This window comes from Cricetulus griseus, chromosome 4, assembly GCF_003668045.3.
Source record: "Cricetulus griseus strain 17A/GY chromosome 4, alternate assembly CriGri-PICRH-1.0, whole genome shotgun sequence".
NCBI classification, from domain to species: Eukaryota; Metazoa; Chordata; class Mammalia; order Rodentia; family Cricetidae; genus Cricetulus; species Cricetulus griseus.
The window spans coordinates 221,649,067-221,665,321 of record NC_048597.1 but is presented as its reverse complement, the minus strand read 5'-3'; the positions used below and the strand labels follow the sequence as shown (position 1 = coordinate 221,665,321).

General features: G+C 46.1%; 1 protein-coding gene and 1 non-coding gene across 4 annotated transcripts in view; both read left to right on the top strand.

Moving 5' to 3' along the window:
- Cnot10 (CCR4-NOT transcription complex subunit 10) overlaps positions 1-15,716 on the top strand; it is a 51,396-nt gene extending 35,680 nt beyond the window's left edge. For 2 of the 3 annotated variants that reach the window (XM_027415303.2, XM_027415302.2), the window contains exons 14-19: positions 7,201-7,314; positions 8,688-8,818; positions 9,617-9,652; positions 9,872-9,999; positions 14,369-14,444; positions 15,284-15,716. In XM_027415303.2, coding sequence (XP_027271104.1) covers positions 7,201-7,314; positions 8,688-8,818; positions 9,617-9,652; positions 9,872-9,999; positions 14,369-14,444; positions 15,284-15,438 — 640 coding nt within the window. In that variant the 3' untranslated portion in view covers positions 15,439-15,716. The remainder of the gene's footprint in view (positions 1-7,200; positions 7,315-8,687; positions 8,819-9,616; positions 9,653-9,871; positions 10,000-14,368; positions 14,445-15,283) is intronic. The other variant, XM_027415304.2, reaches the window with a different exon arrangement.
- Positions 6,352-6,458, top strand: LOC113835624. Its single transcript, XR_003485304.1, has one exon. It is a non-coding gene; the product is annotated as a U6 spliceosomal RNA (small nuclear RNA).
- Positions 15,717-16,255: the final 539 nt, after the last annotated feature.

The following is a 16,255-nucleotide window of genomic DNA, read 5'->3' as shown; positions in this document are numbered from 1 at the left end:
TGCCTTCTTAGGGCCCATACCCCTCCCCATTTCAATTGATTTTAGGGTTATTTTGTTTTGTTTCTATTTGAGGCACAGATACGTACAGTTACATAGTCATGCTAAATAATCCATGGTGATCCTCCTGCCCCAGTATCCCCAGTGCTGGTCCTGCTAAAGCCTAGCTATGCAGTGATTTGTCCAGAGGCTCCTGCCCAGCCAGCACCCTGGCCTGCAGGTCATCTGCACTTGTGTCCACTTAGTAGGATCCGTGTGCCTCCACAATGCTCTTAGACCAGCTCTGGCCCTCTGGACCACTGCAGCAAGCACCACTAATTGTGGACAGATTGTTTAACCCTCGAGCTCTCCTGTCAGGTAGCAGGGTTAGAATCCGGTTATGTAATACTGGGGTCCTGCTTATATAAAATAATGGGTCTCCAGGACTTTCTGCCTTATTTTGTAAGATTGATTTCACTTTTAATTGTGCAATGTAGGTGTGGAGGGTGAGGGCAAGTGGCTGGAGGCTTGAGGCATAAGATCCCCTGGAGCCGTGGTTGGTGCTGGGCTCAGACTCATCTTCTATAAAAGCAGTGCTTGCTCTTAACCACTGAGCCATCTCTCCAGCCAGACAGTATATGTATTTATTATATATACAGGGGTCTGTCTGCAGGTATGCCTGCACACCAGTAGAGGGCACCAGACCTCATTATGGATGGTGAGCCACCATGTGGCTGCTGGGAATTGAACTCAGAACCTCTGGAAGAGTAGCCGGTGCTCTTAACTGCTGAGCCATCTCTTCAGTCCCCAGACAGTGTGTGCTTGATTTACTGCGTAGGGTATGACCAGCTCTTGTGATCGCTACATTTGCTAAAGATAAAAGGAGCTTTTTAGGTAAAGCAAAATGGGCTGGAGAGGTGGCTCAGTGGTTAGTTAAGAGCATGGGCTGTTCTCCTAGAGAACCTGGGATTGATTCCCAGCACCCACATGGTGGCTCACTGCTCCAGTTCCGGGGATTCTTCACCCTCTCCTGCCCTCCTCAGGCACACAAGTGGTACCTGCACAAGCAAGCAAAACATTCATACTTTTTTTTTTTTTTTTTTTTTTTAGAAAAAGCAAAACAATCGAACAAAGAAAGGTCTTGAGAATGTGGTGGCACTTACCTTTAACCCCAGCACTAGTGAGGCAGAGGCAGGTGGATTCTGTGAGTTCAAGACTAGCCTGAACTACTTAACAGGTTCCAGACCAGCCAGAGCTACGTAGTAAGACCTTGTGTCCAGTGTGGGTAAGGGTTATGTAGACATAAGGCCCACACCTGTATGCTATCATCTAGGATACTAAGGACAAGAATGGAGAGGCTATCTGAGGCTACTTTCGAAGAACTCTGTCTCAAAATGTGGGAGGGGCTCTTGGAGACCCAAATGTAGCTCATTTGCTCAACAAGTACAAAAGCTTTTGAGTTTGACCCCACCACAGCACAGAGGACATGGTGGTACATGGCTATAATCTGACACTCTGTGTGTGGAGGCAGAAGAGCCAGATCAGCTGGCAGCTGACAGGTTTCATTTTTTTTCTGAATTAACTTGTAGAGAAGTTAGTGAAGCTTGGTAGTTTGGAGGTTCTTGTTTGTTGTAGTTCTGTTTCTTTGAAAATTTACATTTTTTCAGTTTGTTGTGCATTGATTTTGTTAGTCAATTTTTCAAATGGTATTTGTTAGGAAATTTCACTGCAAATGCATTTTGTTTTGATAGTGACTGATTTCGGCCGCGTCAGCTTCTTTACTGGAGGTTGAAGTTTGAGGTATCTGGACTTCATTCATTAGTCCCCAGGGTATCTCTTGACAGTTTTTAATGCCTGGTCTTCTGCAGCTGGTTGTAGCTTGCTGTGTTAAAGGAGGAGTCCCCCTTCACCTCTCCTTCCTTTCTTCTCTCTCTGGTTGTTGTCCGGGGACTTAGCTGGCTCCTCAGGCGTGTGGATGGAGTGAGGGTTTTGTCAGATGCTCTGCAGGGGGCAGAAGCTCCAGTGTCCCTGCCCTTGCCTCTTCCATCTTCTAGTCCAGTGAGCTGTCAGATCCACTGAGCGTCAGGTAAAACGGGTGGGACAGTGACTGCAGGGTGTCGTGTGTGGTGGGGATGGGAGTGCTTTAAGTGGTGATGATCAAAAGTAAAATGACTTTCTGCAAGGGCTTAGTAGGTAGAGACTTGCATGTTTCTCTTTGGTGTTCGGAGCCTTCGGGAAATACTAACAGGGAACAGTGGTGGAGAGGGCACTGAGCAGTGACCTGAGGTAGATTATCAGGCTTCAGGAGGAGAGCGTCATGAAGCTGCCTTCATTGTATGGCTCTTGAGCAGGGTGCCGGCCAAATTTGTTGTTTTGCCTTGCTGAGGACTGAACCGAGAGGCATGTTAGCCGAGGTCTCTTACCACTAACTATCCCTGGCCCCGGTTTTATATTGACATATTTAAATATGCTTGTGGGCTGATTTTACTAATAGAATCTTAGGGTAAGAGTTGGGGAAACATTCACTTTGTTACACATGGATTTGATGTGAGCTTGCTGGAAAACTGTCCTGCTCCTGTGCTTACATGACTGATTTCTGGACCCAAAGTGAGCGTGACAGTGGGCTGGAGCGGTAATTGCCCACCTACCATCAGGAGAGCCTAGGGCCGATGTTTCCCAGTGAGCCTGCCTGAGGTGGTACTGTTGAGGGCTCCAGGAGCTCTAGCATGCAAGGACAGCCTCTGGCTTCCGGAGCCCAGGAGAGGGACAGGGTCTGGTATACCCGCTGAAGCTTTTGCTTTTGTAGCTTTGGTTTTATTTTGGTTTGTTTTTCTGAGCTAGGATCTTGCTGTGCCGTGCAGGCTGGCCTTCAACACTGTCCTTCTGGAGACCTCTGTGCCCCAGTGCTAGGAACGCAGACATCTAGCACGGTGCCTAGCATAGCCCATGGTCTTCAGCAGTTACCCATCTATACACCTACCTCCTGGGGAAGAGTAAGATGCTGTGCGAATGCAGGAAACCGCTTCTACTTTTAAAGAACTTACTTTTTGCGTTCATCCTTGGAAGAGTCACAGATAAAACTGAATTTGAAACAAAAGGTTAAACTTTGTGAGCATCATTCTTCAGGCTTTAAAGACTTTTTTTTTTTTTTTTAAGATTTTATTTATTTATTATGTATACAGTCTTCTGCCTGCATGCCAGCAGAGGGCACCAGATCTCATTTAAGGTGGTTGTGAGCCACCATGTGGTTGCCTGGAATTGGGCTCAGGCTCAGGACCTCTGGAAGAACAGTCAGTGCTCTTAACCACTGAGCCATCTCTCCAGCCCAAGACTTTTTTTTTTTTTTTTTTTTTTTTTTAATGTCACTTGCAAGGACCCATGTTCAATCCCTAGTGCTAAACAAGTGTTTGTGGTTTTCTTTTATAACAATATATGTGTAAATTTGAGTAGACACTATCTTTTTAAAACTTTTTTTCCTTTTTTAAAGATTTATTTATGTGTATGTGTGGCTTTGCCTTCGTGCATGTCTTTGTACCTCCTGTGTGCCTGGGGTCCGTAGAAGACAGAAGACAGCGTGCTGTCTCCTGGAACTGGAGTTACAGATAGTTGCTGTATGGTGCTGGAATCCAAACCAGGTCCTCGCCGGGCTTTGGTGGCGCACGCCTTTAATCCCAGCATTAGGGAGGCAGAGGCAGGCGGATCTCTTGTGAGTTCAAGGCCAGCCTGGTCTCCAGAGTGAGTGCCAGGATAGCCTCCAAAGCTACACAGAGAAACCCTGTCTCAAAAAAACCAATAAATAATAATAATAATAATAATAATAATAATAATAATAAGCTACACAGAGAAACCCTGTCTCGAAAAAACCAATAATAATAATAATTAATAAATAAATAAATAAATAAAGCAGCTCCTCTGCAAGAACAGCTGGCACTCAACCTCTGAGCCATCTCTCCAGTATTCCCCTCCTTTTTTTTTAATAGGTGTAACCTAGGGTGGCCTCAAACTCTCCATCCTTTTGCCTCTACCTTCTGAGTGCACTGTGCCCTTCCTCGGTGTATGAATATGCATTTCTGGTTTGTTCTTTGTGTGTTTTTTGTTTTGCTTTGATTTTTGAGTTTTTTTTTGTTTTGTTTTAATTTTTCTTTCTTTCTTGAGACAGGGTTTCTTTGTGTAGCTTTGGAGCCTGTCCTAGAATTCACTATGTGGACCAGGCTGGCCTCTAGCTCACAAAGATCCGCCTGCCTTTGCCTCCCAAGTGCTGGGTGTGCACCACCACCAACTGGCTTAATAAAAAGTTTTTGTCTTCTTTTTTTCTTTTTCTTTCTTTTTCTTTTTTTTTTTTTTTTAAGTAAAATAGGAGCAAGATGATTAGTGTGGAGCGAGAGAGATGGCTCATCGGTTAAGAGCACTTGCTGCTCTTCCAGAGGACCCTGGGTTTAGCTTCCAGCACCCACATAGCACCTCAAAATTTTCTGTAACTCCAGGTCCAAGGTACCCAACACCCTCATACAGACATACATGTAGGCAAAACACGAGTGCACATAAAGAAAAATTTTTAAAGAAGATTGGTGTGCCTTAGTTAGCAGACTTATGCTGCCCAGGAAGCCCTGCATAGATGCCCAGCCACACAGAGTAAGTGACTGTCCCAAGTCTCAGAACTCGGTTAGTGGGAGTTCAAAGTCATCTTCAGCTGCATGTAGTAAGTTGAAGGCTAAAAGTCTGGACTATATGAGACACTGTCCTTTAAGTTTTTTCTTTTTCTTTAATTAAAATAAAAACAACCAGGTATGAAGACACATGCCTATAATCCTAGCACCTAGGAAATGGAGAGAAGAATAATAGTTCCATCAAGGTCATCCTTGGCTATATCATGCGTGTGAGGAGGCAACCTGGCCTACATGAAACCTTGTCTTAAACACCACTTAATCAACCAAATGAATAGAGTAAACAAGCCAAAAGGAAAAGTTAAGCTGTCTAGTCTTGTCGAACAGCTCTAACTGCTGACATGTTTCTAAAGGTGAGATCTGCCCAACTGTCTGTGCTCTCCTCCCTTCGTCCCTCGAGTCTTCCAGGCAAGAGATGGCTGCCCCCAAGACTATGGGGCAGCCTTGTCCTGAAACTAGTAGATGAAACCAGAGGAAGATTCCAGAAACCACCAGTAAGCAACAAAGGAAGTAGAACAGAACTATAAAGCCGATAAGCTTGCCCCTGGTGACTTCTTCCTCTAGGGTACACCTAATAGTTCCATAACCTCCCCCAAACAGTGCCACTGGCTGGAGACCAGATGCTCAAGCACATGAATGAGCAGGAGACATTTCTCATTCAAACTATCAGCCCTATTTTCTTTTTGTGATACTGGAGACTGGAATTCATGACCTTGTCTATGCTAGACAAGTTCTATACCACTGAGCTATGTCTCCAGCTTAAGTTACTGGGACACTTGTTTATCTAGAATTAGATGGGCAGTGTGGTAGCCCATTCCTTTAATCCCAGCACTTGGAAGGCAGAGGCAAGTGGATCTCTGTGAATTTGAGGCCCACCTGATCTGTATCAAGAACAGCCATGGCTATGTAGAGAGACCCTGTCTCAACAAACAAAACGATCAGGGTTTTTTGTTTGTTTGTTTTTTGAGAGATGGGTCAGCGGTTAGTTGGATTCAGTCACCAGTGCCTACTTAGTGGCCTACAACCATCTGTAACTATAGTCCAGAGGGTCTGATGCCCTCTTTTGCCCTCCCAACACTAGGCACATATGTACTCGTGTGATGTACATACATAGAGGCAAAATACCTAGACACATAAAAACAATAATTGGGGTGGGGAGAAAGCCAGGTGGTGGTGACACACACCTGCAATAATAGCACCCAGGAGGTAGAGGCAAGTGGATCTCTTGAGTTCCAGGACAGCCACAGCTACAGAGAGAAACCCTGTCACACAAAAAGGGAAAAAAAGAATTAATTAAACCAGGTGCAATAGCATGCAGCTTTCATCCCAGTACTCTGGAGGTGGGGGAAGGTATATTTCTTGAGTGTGAGGCCAGTTTGGTCTATCTAGTAAGTGCCAGAGATGACTCATGCCTGTAACGTTTGGGAAGCTGAGGCAGGAGGATTGCTGTGAGTTTTGAGGCCAGCCTAGAGGAACACCCTGTCTCAGAATAAGAAAACCAGGACAAGCTCCAAAGCTACATAGAGAAACCCTGTCTCAAAAAGAAAAGAAAAAAAGGAAGAAAGGACCAAACAGAAGTTGGCTTGATCAGTCAGCACTTGATGGGGCTCAGGCCTGTCGGTCATTGTAGCAAGTGGGAGGCTCAAGTGTAAGGACACCTAGACTGTAAGTTTGAGGACAGTCTATACTTAGGAGTGAGAGCCCTGTTTCCATGCTCAGTTTGGCAGCATACATACAAAAATCAGCTCAAATCAGAAAAGACTAGCATGGCCCCTGCTAAAGAATGACATGAAAATTACCCAGAAGCAGTTGGGTTGGGGGGTGGGGAACCTCTGGATTTGAAAGGGGGCAAGGGAGGCAATATACTTGGGAGGGTTTGGAGAGAGAAAGAGGGAAAACAATGTAATTATAATATCAGATGATAAGAAAATAGGAGCCAGGCATTGGTGGAACACACCTTTAATTCCACCGCTCTGGAGGCAGAGGCAGGCGGATCTCTGTGAGTTTGAGGCCAGCATGGTCTACAGAGCAAGTGCCAGGACAGGCTCCAAAAAGTTATTTGGAAACACATAGCCTACATGTAGCTTCCCACTCTAACCTTTGTGTTTCATTTCATTCTCAGTATTTTTTGTTTGTTTTTTGTTTTGTTTTGTTTTTCGAGACAGGGTTTCTCTGTGTGGCTTTGGAGGTTGTCCTGGCACTCACTCTGTAGGCCAGGCTCGCCTCAAACTCACAGAGATCCACCTGCTTCTGCCTCCAGAGTGCTGGGATTAATGGTGTGTGCACCAATGCCCAGCTATTCTCTGCATTTTTTAAATTATTTTCTTGAGATTGTAGTATAGTTAATTTTTCCCCCTTTCATTTCCTGCAGCCCCTTCTCTGTGTCTCCCTCTTGCTCTCAAATTCATGAACTTTTTTCTGTTAAGTGTGTGCATGCATTCCTAAGTATATAAATACAACCTGCTCATTTGTATTGCTTGTTTCAGGGCTAACTATTTGGTATTGGACCAAGATGCTGTCCACCTGTAACTCGGGTTCTTGCCTCTCATTTCTGTTGTAGGTGTTCCATCCTTGCTTGCAGTGCTTACGTGGCTCTGGCCTTAGGTGATAACCTCATGGCTTTGAGTCATGCAGACCAGCTCCTTCAGCAGCCCAAGCTGTCTGGCTCTCTTAAGTAAGTGTGACTTCACCTGCACTCACAATTGTTTCCTGGGTTCTGGGTCGTCTCTGCATGGATGTGTGCTGCTGAGGGAAGCACAGGCACATGGTGGTGTGTGACTGTCGTCCCAGGACTTCCAAGCCAGTCTCGGACACATACCGAGTTCAAGGCTAGCCTAAGCTACGTGAGAGAGACCCTGTCTCAAGAAAAGGAGGGAAGAAGGAAGGGCAGGCAGACAATGGTAGTTCATAGCTATAATCCCAGAACTCAGAAGTTGAGGCAGGAGGACTAATTGCTTTGAGTTCAAGCCCACCAGGGCCATATCTTGAAAAACAAAACAAGAAAGAAGTCTAAAACGCTCCACAAAGGTACCTAGATTGATAGTATGCTTGCTCAAATGCATGAAGCCCTGGGTTCAATTGCAGCATCCACATAGCATGTGTCACTTGTGCGTATAATGCCAGCAGTGGAGGTGCAGGGTGGCAGCAGGATCAGAAGTCTGCGATACATGGAATCCCATCTCATGTTTTATTTACTTTTAGGCAGGACTTCACTGTGTAGCCCTGGGTGGCCTGGCTTCTTACCTCTCTCCTGTGCTAGAATTAAAGGTGTACTCCACCTTGCCTGGCTTATGTTGTGGGGTTTTTTTGGGGGGTAATTTAATTTATTAGTAGTATATGTGTGAGTAACTGTGCAGGTGCCACACTCTGTGGAAGTCAGGGGACAGCTCTTGAGAGCCCAGTCACCTTCCACCTTCTGGAGCCAGTGCCTCCTGCTGTTTCTGCCACTTTGATGAGTCCTCCAGGAGGGGGTGGGAGACAGGGACTGATATGGTGCTTAGAGAACAGGTTTTCTTGAAATAGTTCTCTCCTTGCAGCATTTTCAAGCACTATTACCTACTAAGCCATCTTACCAGCCTCTCTGAATCTGCAGTGGGTTTTTCTTGGGGGGAGGGGGGGCTCTGAGACTTGACCGCTGATTCTGAGCCACTGGAAAGTGAACCCAGGTCTCTAAAAGACCAGTCTGTAACATTGGAGCCATCTCTCCAGCTCCTCCTACAATGTTTTTGTTGTTGGCGTTTTGTGTTCCCTGTCTGTCTGGTTTTGGTGTTTGTACAGATGGAGGTGTGAGAAGGCACATGCCATGTGGCAGTCAGAGACCAATTGAAAGAGTTAGCTCCTTCCTTCCAGCACAAGGCTCCCAGGGATTGAATTTAGGACATAAGATTTGGTGGCAAGTGAAGTGGCTTCACCCACTGATCTCTTGCTGGCTTAAAACAACCTAAACTTAGACATGGAGTGTGGGAATCCCAGGTCCAGGTGTTCCTGTACACTATGCGTTTCTGTGATGACCTGTTCATCAGGCTGAAATCTGCCATTTCATTTCAGGTTTCTGGGCCATTTGTATGCTGCAGAAGCTCTCATCTCCCTTGACAGAATATCTGATGCCATTACGCACTTGAACCCAGAGAATGTCACTGATGTCTCCTTAGGGATCTCTTCGAATGAGCAGGACCAAGGTTAATGAGGACACATTTGATTAGAACTGGTCATTGTTGCCACTTCCTTCCTGTTGTAATTCAGGATATGTAGAGACCTAAGGGCATGGTTGTGAAGGGAAGGAAGTTTGAAGTCAGCTCTCCATGTTTATGGCTGTTCTTACTATGTAGCAATTGTCTGCTAAGTAAACCTGGAAACTGATTGTCACATGGCCTAAATTGTCACTCAAAGGCTGATAATGTTAGGGTTCTTCCCTTCCCTTCCCTTCCATTCTATCCCTCCCTCCCTTCCTTCCTTCCTTCCTTCCTTCCTTCCTTCCTTCCTTCCTTCCTTCCTTCCTTCCTTTCTTCCTTCCTTCTCCCCACCCTCAACCCCCCCCCTTTTTTTTTACGAGACATAATCTCACTGTTTGCCCAGGCTGGCTTCAAACCCCTGAGCTCATGCCATCCTCCAGCCTGTCTGGACCTTTTTTCAGTCTAGCATGACAGACTTTGGTGTCAGCTCACCCTGCTTAAGAGGGTTCATTGGGTTTGGCTCTGACACTATTTTTCCTCTGTTCGAGAGGGAATGGAGGCGTGGTTTTCAAACAATTTTCATTCACGTTGTAACTTTCTGAGGCTCTGAAGCCATATAGTCCCCTCTCTTCATGGCTAGCTCACATGGGGTGGTGGTGAGATTGCACCCTGGCGCCTTTAACAAAGCCTCCACGACACCAAAGCAAGCACTGCCATACTTCCCGTTCCTACTTGGTAAGAAACTTAGGTGTTGAGAAGATGTGCTGTTGTCCTGCCCTCAGATGTATTTTCATGTGTTTGTAGGATCAGACAAGGGTGAAAATGAAGCAATGGAGTCCTGTAAGTAAGAAGTTTTGTAAATCCTTAAGTAGCCTGGCCTGCATCCCAAAGACTTAGACCCTGCATCTCTGTGTCCTTCGTGTATCTGTCAGCCTGAGGAGTAGTGCTTTGTTCCAGTGCTCAGCCATGGAGTGGTGCTCCACCACTTGCTCAGCGGTGGAGTGGTGCTCCCTGTCCTCTGCGCCGTCCCTTTCATCACTGTCTACGCTTTCTCCTCAGCTGGCAAGCGCGCCCCTCAGTGCTACCCCAGTTCTGTCAACTCTGCCCGGACCGTGATGCTCTTCAACCTGGGCAGCGCGTACTGCCTGAGGAGTGAATATGACAAAGCCCGGAAGTGTCTGCACCAGGTGAGAGGACATGGACAGGGTGGCACTCACTGGTGCACACCAGCCATTAAAGGACCTGACTTTATGGGGTTTTATTTGAGGTTAATGGTCAATTTGTTAAACACCTAAAATATTTTTCCAGGTTTAAAATATTCTTGGGGGTGTAATGGGGCACACCTTTAATTCCAGCATTCAGAAGGTAGGGACAGGTGGATCTCTGTGAGTTCCAGGCCACCCTGGGCTATGTAGGAAGACCCTGTGTGCTGGCTAGTTTTATCTCAGCTTTATAAAAGCTAGAGTTATTGGGAAGAGAGACTCTTTGAGACAATGCCTCCATAAGATTGGCCTATAGGTACGTCTGTAGTGCATTTTGTTTGTTTGTTTTTTGAGACAGGGTTTCTCTGTGTAGCCTTGGCTATCCTGGAATTTGCTCTGTAGGCCAGGCTGTCCTTGAACTCAGAGATCTACCTGTTGGGATTAAAGGCTTTCACCACTGCTGCCACCACTGCTTGGTGCATTTTCTTAATTGGTGATTGATGGGGGTGGGTGCTGTAAGAAAGCAGACTGAGTAAGCCATGGGGAGCAAGTCAGGAAAACAGCATTCCTCCATGGCCTCTGCCTCCTTGGCCTGTGCATGAGCTCCTGCCTCCAGGTTCTTGCCTTGTCCATGAGTTCCTGTCTTGTCTTCCCTGGGTGATGGATTATAAGCTGTAAGTGGAAATAAACCCCTTCCTCCCCAAATTGATTTTGTTCATGGTGTTTATCATAACAGTAGAAAACCTAAGACCGCCTTTCTCAAGAAAAAAAAAAAGGTAAAACACAAGAAAAGAACATCATGAGAGAACCTGTGTTCTCCCATGTTGTTGGGGAGACTGACAGTATCTGAAAGTGACGGGACTGTGTGCTATATCATGGAAAATAACCATGCCTGAGCTGTAGTCACCTTAGTGTCAGCATTTCTAGTGCAAATCAGAAAGTCAGGGTTGAGCTCTCTAGGGACCCTCTAGGAGCTGAGCTGTGAACTGCAAGAGGTGAAAAGTGTTGTGTTCTCAGCCATGGGGCTGTGTCTCCACCAGCCCTTCTGATGCCCCCAGCCCTGGCCCCAGTAAACAGCAGGGCTTCTGATCTGCAGTTAGTGTGCATAGTCAGCTCAGGTCCTCTTCCTGCAGGTAGCCATGCATGCAAGAAGAGACAGATGAGGTCAGTCCTGCTTCGGGGCTCTGAGGTTTGTTTTTGGTCTCTGTTCTTTGATTAATCCAGTGGCAGGGCTTTTGTTAATTGGGAGGCCCGCCCTGTCTAGGAGGGCAGAACAATGATATGGAGAGTCAGAAAGGGCTCTGAGCTAATGCTTCCAAAGTAAGGCCCCCTATCCCCATTCTGAGCAGTCAGCAGCCAGTGCCCTTAAGTCTCAGAAAGTTGTTGTCTTGAATTCTTAGATCAGAAAAACTGTAGGTTGTAGTTGATGCCAAGAACAATAGAAAATGACCTATGCTTATTAGACACTAAAATAATAGAACTTTAAGAAAGGTTTTACATGGGGGAGGGGCAACTGGAGGGAGTTATTTCCTTTACCCACTGATGGATCTCAACACAAAGTGCTGTAGTGATGCTCTTCCCTTCATAAAGCGAGGCCTGCCAGTATAGAACTTTCTTTTCAAGACCAAGCTGATAGACATTTGTGACATGAGAGGAAAAAAGCTACCCACCTCGCTCATGGGGCATGTCTTGAGTATAGGCTCTGCAGGGCAGTGATGGCACATGCCTTTAATCCTAGCACTCAAGAAGCAGAGGCAGGAGGATCTCTGTGAATTCCAAGGCCATCTTGGTCTACAGAGTGAGTTCCAGGACAGCCAGGACTACACACAGAGAAACAATGTCTCAGGAAATAAAAAGTTTTAAGGCCGGGGCTGGAGAGATGGCTCAGAGGTTAAGAGCACCGACTGCTCTTCCAGAGGTCCTAAGTTCAATTCCCAGCACCACATGGTGGCTCACAACCATCCTGTATGAGATCTGGTACCCTCTTCTGGTGTGCAGATATACATGGAAGCAGAATGTTGTATACATAATAAATAAATAAAATCTTTAAAAAAAATTTTAAAAAAAGTTTTAGGGCCAGCCTGGGCTATAGAGTTAGACCTTGCCTCAAAAACTTGAAGGGAAAAACACAAGTATTTACACAAGATCATTTTCCATTTTGGTTAAAGAAGTAAAGCAGTGAGGCAGCAGAGAGCACCTGAGGACAGACCGGGGAAGAAATGCACCTCCATCTTAGCCACCCAGACTTCCTTTCTTAGTACAATCAGGAGACTGCTGGGGAGCTGTGGGGCTGAGCCACATTCAGTCGAAGCTTTTAAGTTAGTAAATTACTTCACTTAGGAAAGCACACAGTGCCTCATGCCTTTAGTCCAGCTTGGTCTACAGAGTGAGTTCCAGGACATTTAGGGCTGTTACACAGAGAAACCCGGGCAGGGGACAGGGGAATGTTGTGGCAGAGGCTTGCTTTTTTTTTTTTTTAATGTGCATTAGTGTGAAGGTACCAGATCCCCTGTAACTGGAGTTACAGACAGTTGTGAACTACCATGTCAGTGCTGGGAATTGAACCCAGGACCTCCTGGAAGATCAGTCAGTGCTCTTAACCTCTGAGGCATCTCTCCAGCCCCGAGGCTTGCTTTGTAACCAAGGCTGACTTCAAACTTGAGATCTTCCTGCTGTTGCCTCCTTTATTTTGGGGGGTTGAAGCTCTGCCCCACCTTGTCCATCATTATACAGATGGACAAATGCAACTGTCAATCTGTCCTGAAGAGACAACACTAGACATGGTCCTGTGACTGGAGGGTAGGCTCAGTACTGCAGAGACACAGGATTCCTAGCAGAGGAGAAAGGCAGGTCTGGTGGTGTAGCCCTGTAATCCCTCCTACTGGGGAGCTGAAGCAGGAGGGTTGAAATGTTAGGGTCAACTTGGACAATTTCATGACCTACCGTCTCAAATCAGTGAGAAGCCCGATGTTGCGTCACAGCGCATTTAATGGGAAGTAGAGGTGGGTAGATGTCTGAATTTATGATCAGCCTGGTCTACATAGCAAGTTCCGGACAACCCAGGGCTACCCACTACACAGTCAGAGACCCTTCCTCCAAAAAAAAAAAAAAAAGTAAGATTCATGGAGCTGCAGAGATAGCTCAGCAGTTAAGAGCATCTGCAGCGGGCTGGAGAGATGGCTCAGGAAGGTTAAGAGCCCTGACTGCTATTCCAGAGGTTCTGGGTTCAATTCCCAGCACCCACTTGGTGGCTTACAACCATCTGTAATGAGATCTAGTGCCCTCTTCTGGCTTGCAGGGATACATGTAGGCAGAACACTGTATACATAATAAATAAATATTTTTTCAAAAAGCATCTGCATCATATAAGCTCAGTTCCTATCACCCATCTTAGGTGGCTATCAGTCACCTGTGACTCCAACTCTGGGTGTCTGAAGATACTAGATCTGGCCTCTGTGAGCACCCACACCCACACACACTTGCATAAATAGTGTAGAAAGTTAGAAGCAGGAAAACAGGACCAGTAGGATGATTCAGACTATAAAGTCGCTGCTGGAAAGCCTCATGGAGCCATGGAGTGAAAGCAGCTGGCACAAGTTGTCCTCTGACTTCCACGTGTCCCATGTACAACTGTGGTATGCATGCTGCCCCCCCCCCCCCCCCGTACCAGAGAATAAACAACTTTTCAAAATTAAATTAGGGACTGGAAAGATGGCTCAGCTTTTTGGTTTTTTGTCATGTTTTTTTTACCTGGTTTTATGAAACAGGGTTTCTCTGTGTAGCCCTGGTTGTCTTGGAACTCACTCTGTAGACCAGGCTGGCCTCCAACTCACATGACACCTGCTTCTGCCTCCAGAGGGCTGGAATTAAAGGCTATGACATCATGCCCAATGATGGCTCACCTATTAAGAGCAATTGTTTGCATGGCCAGGCAGTGGTGGTACACACCTTTAATCCCAGCACTCAGGAGGCAGAAGCAAGCGGATCTCTGTGGGTTCAAGGCCAGAACAGGCTCCAAAACTACAGTGAAACCCTGTCTGGAAAAGCCAAAAAATGAATAAATGAATGAGGGTGGTGTTGGGTGAGGTGACATATTCCTCTATCTATACTCAGAGAATGAGACAGGAGGTCACCATGTGAAAGTCTGTCATCCTTGTTTGGTCAGATAGCCAAGCAGAATAGCTCTCCACACTGGACACTGAGTGTGAGGCTATTCTGGGCAACAGTTCTCAGAAATAGTGTTTCTGAGAAAAGCAGAGGCAGCTGGAAGATAGCCTTGGGGTCCTGTGAACATGAGCCCGAGTCACTGACGACTTTGATTTCATGGGTGTATTCTCTCTCTTTTTGAGCAAAGGCGGCTTCAATGATCCATCCTAAAGAGGTGCCCCCTGAGGCCATCCTGCTGGCAGTCTACCTTGAACTGCAGAATGGTAAGTGACTCTCATTAGGGGCTGTCATTTAAAGTGCTGCTGGTTTCTGCTATCTGCTTTTTCTCTTCAAACTCAAACTCAGGACCTGGCATGTTGAGAGGGAGAGACAGGAGGATCATGTGATCCAGCCTGGTGTAGCCCCAACAATATAGTTTAAAGCTTCACAGTCCTTGAGAACATGACCCATCTGGTTTTCTTTTCTTTTCTTTCTTTCTTTCTTTCTTTCTTTCTTTCTTTCTTTCTTTCTTTCTTTCTTTCTTTTTGGGGGTGGGGGTAGTTTTTTGTTTTTCGAGACAGAGTTTTTTTGTGTAGCCCTGAGTATCCTGGAACTAGCTCTGTAGACCAGGCTGGCCTCAAACTCACAGAGGTCCATCCGCCTCCCAAGTGGTGGGACTAAAGGCTCCTGGTGACCTGAGCTTGAATCACAAAGTTGTCCTCTGACCTCCATACCCATGTACCCATGCACACACATACGCATACACACACAGCAGTGCTAGAGCAAGGCTCTAATGTCATACGGATTCCTGCCCACAAATTCATGCTCCCTTTAGTCCGAAAATGCAGTTTCAACTTCTGACCATCAGGGCTAGCCCCGAACATTAAGCTTTTCTTGGGCCCCTGATTCTTGAGAACATGAGTCACAATGCTGACTACTTAAGTCACACAGTGCAGCATCTTTTTGTTTTGGTTTTTTTTTTTTTTTTTTTTTTTTTTTTTTTTTTTTTTTTGGTTTGGTTTGGTTTGGTCATGGCCTCCTTTTCGGGATTCTGGTGGCTTGGTCTGTGCAATGGTAGTGTTGTGTGCTTGGTTTTCTTCTTGAATGGGCGGTGTTTTTCTAGGCAACACACAGCTAGCCCTGCAGATGATCAAGCGGAACCAGCTGCTCCCCACAGTGAAGGCGCACTCCGACGTGAGGAAGAAGCCGGTGTTCCAGTCTGTGCACCCAATCCAGCCCATCCAGATGTCCTCATTCACCACCGTGCAGAGGAAGTGAGAACTTGCTTTGGGGGAACTGTTACCTGAGCCCCAGCGTAGTCAGTGGCCTTTCAGCTGTCCTACAGCAACACCAGTAAAGAGAACAGATGGTAAAGGTGCTGGTTTTGAAAACAGTTGAAGACGACTGTTGGACCTGCACTGGGTTTTTTGCCAGAGGCTTACTTAAAATTAAGGACTCATAAACCTACTTTCAGTTTTTATTTGCCAGGCTCTTACCTGTGACCCATTCTGTGGTATGTCTGTGTCTAGGCATTAAAAGATGGTCTTATCAGAACAGTTTTGTAGTCTTTCTTATACTGTTGGATGATTTAGTAAGGTTTAATGTCAAAGCTGTAAATAAAAGCTGACTGATAAGAACATCACTCTAGCCAGGCCAGAAACTGTCCTTGGAGTGAAGGAGATGGGTTAGATTGATGTTCACCTACAGGGTCTGTCTTAGTCACTGTTCTGTTGCTGTGAAGAGACGCCATGACCAAGGCAACATAAGAAAGGAAGCATTTGTTTGGGAGCTTGCATATAGTTTCAGAGGTTAGCCCATTATCATCATAGCAGGGAGTGGGGGGCACTCGTGGCACTGGAGCTGAGAGCTGCATCCTGGGCAGCAGGGCCAAGAGAGAAACTCTGGTCTTGGCTTGGGCTTTTGAAACCTCAGAGCCCACCCCAAGTGACACACTTCCTCCAACAAGGCCACACCTCCTAACCCTTTCAAATAGTGCCACTCCATTGTGACTAAGCATTCAAATCTGTGATCCTTTGGGGTTATTCTCATTGAAACCAACACAGGATATAATTGGGTCTAAAGTAGGAATCATTTA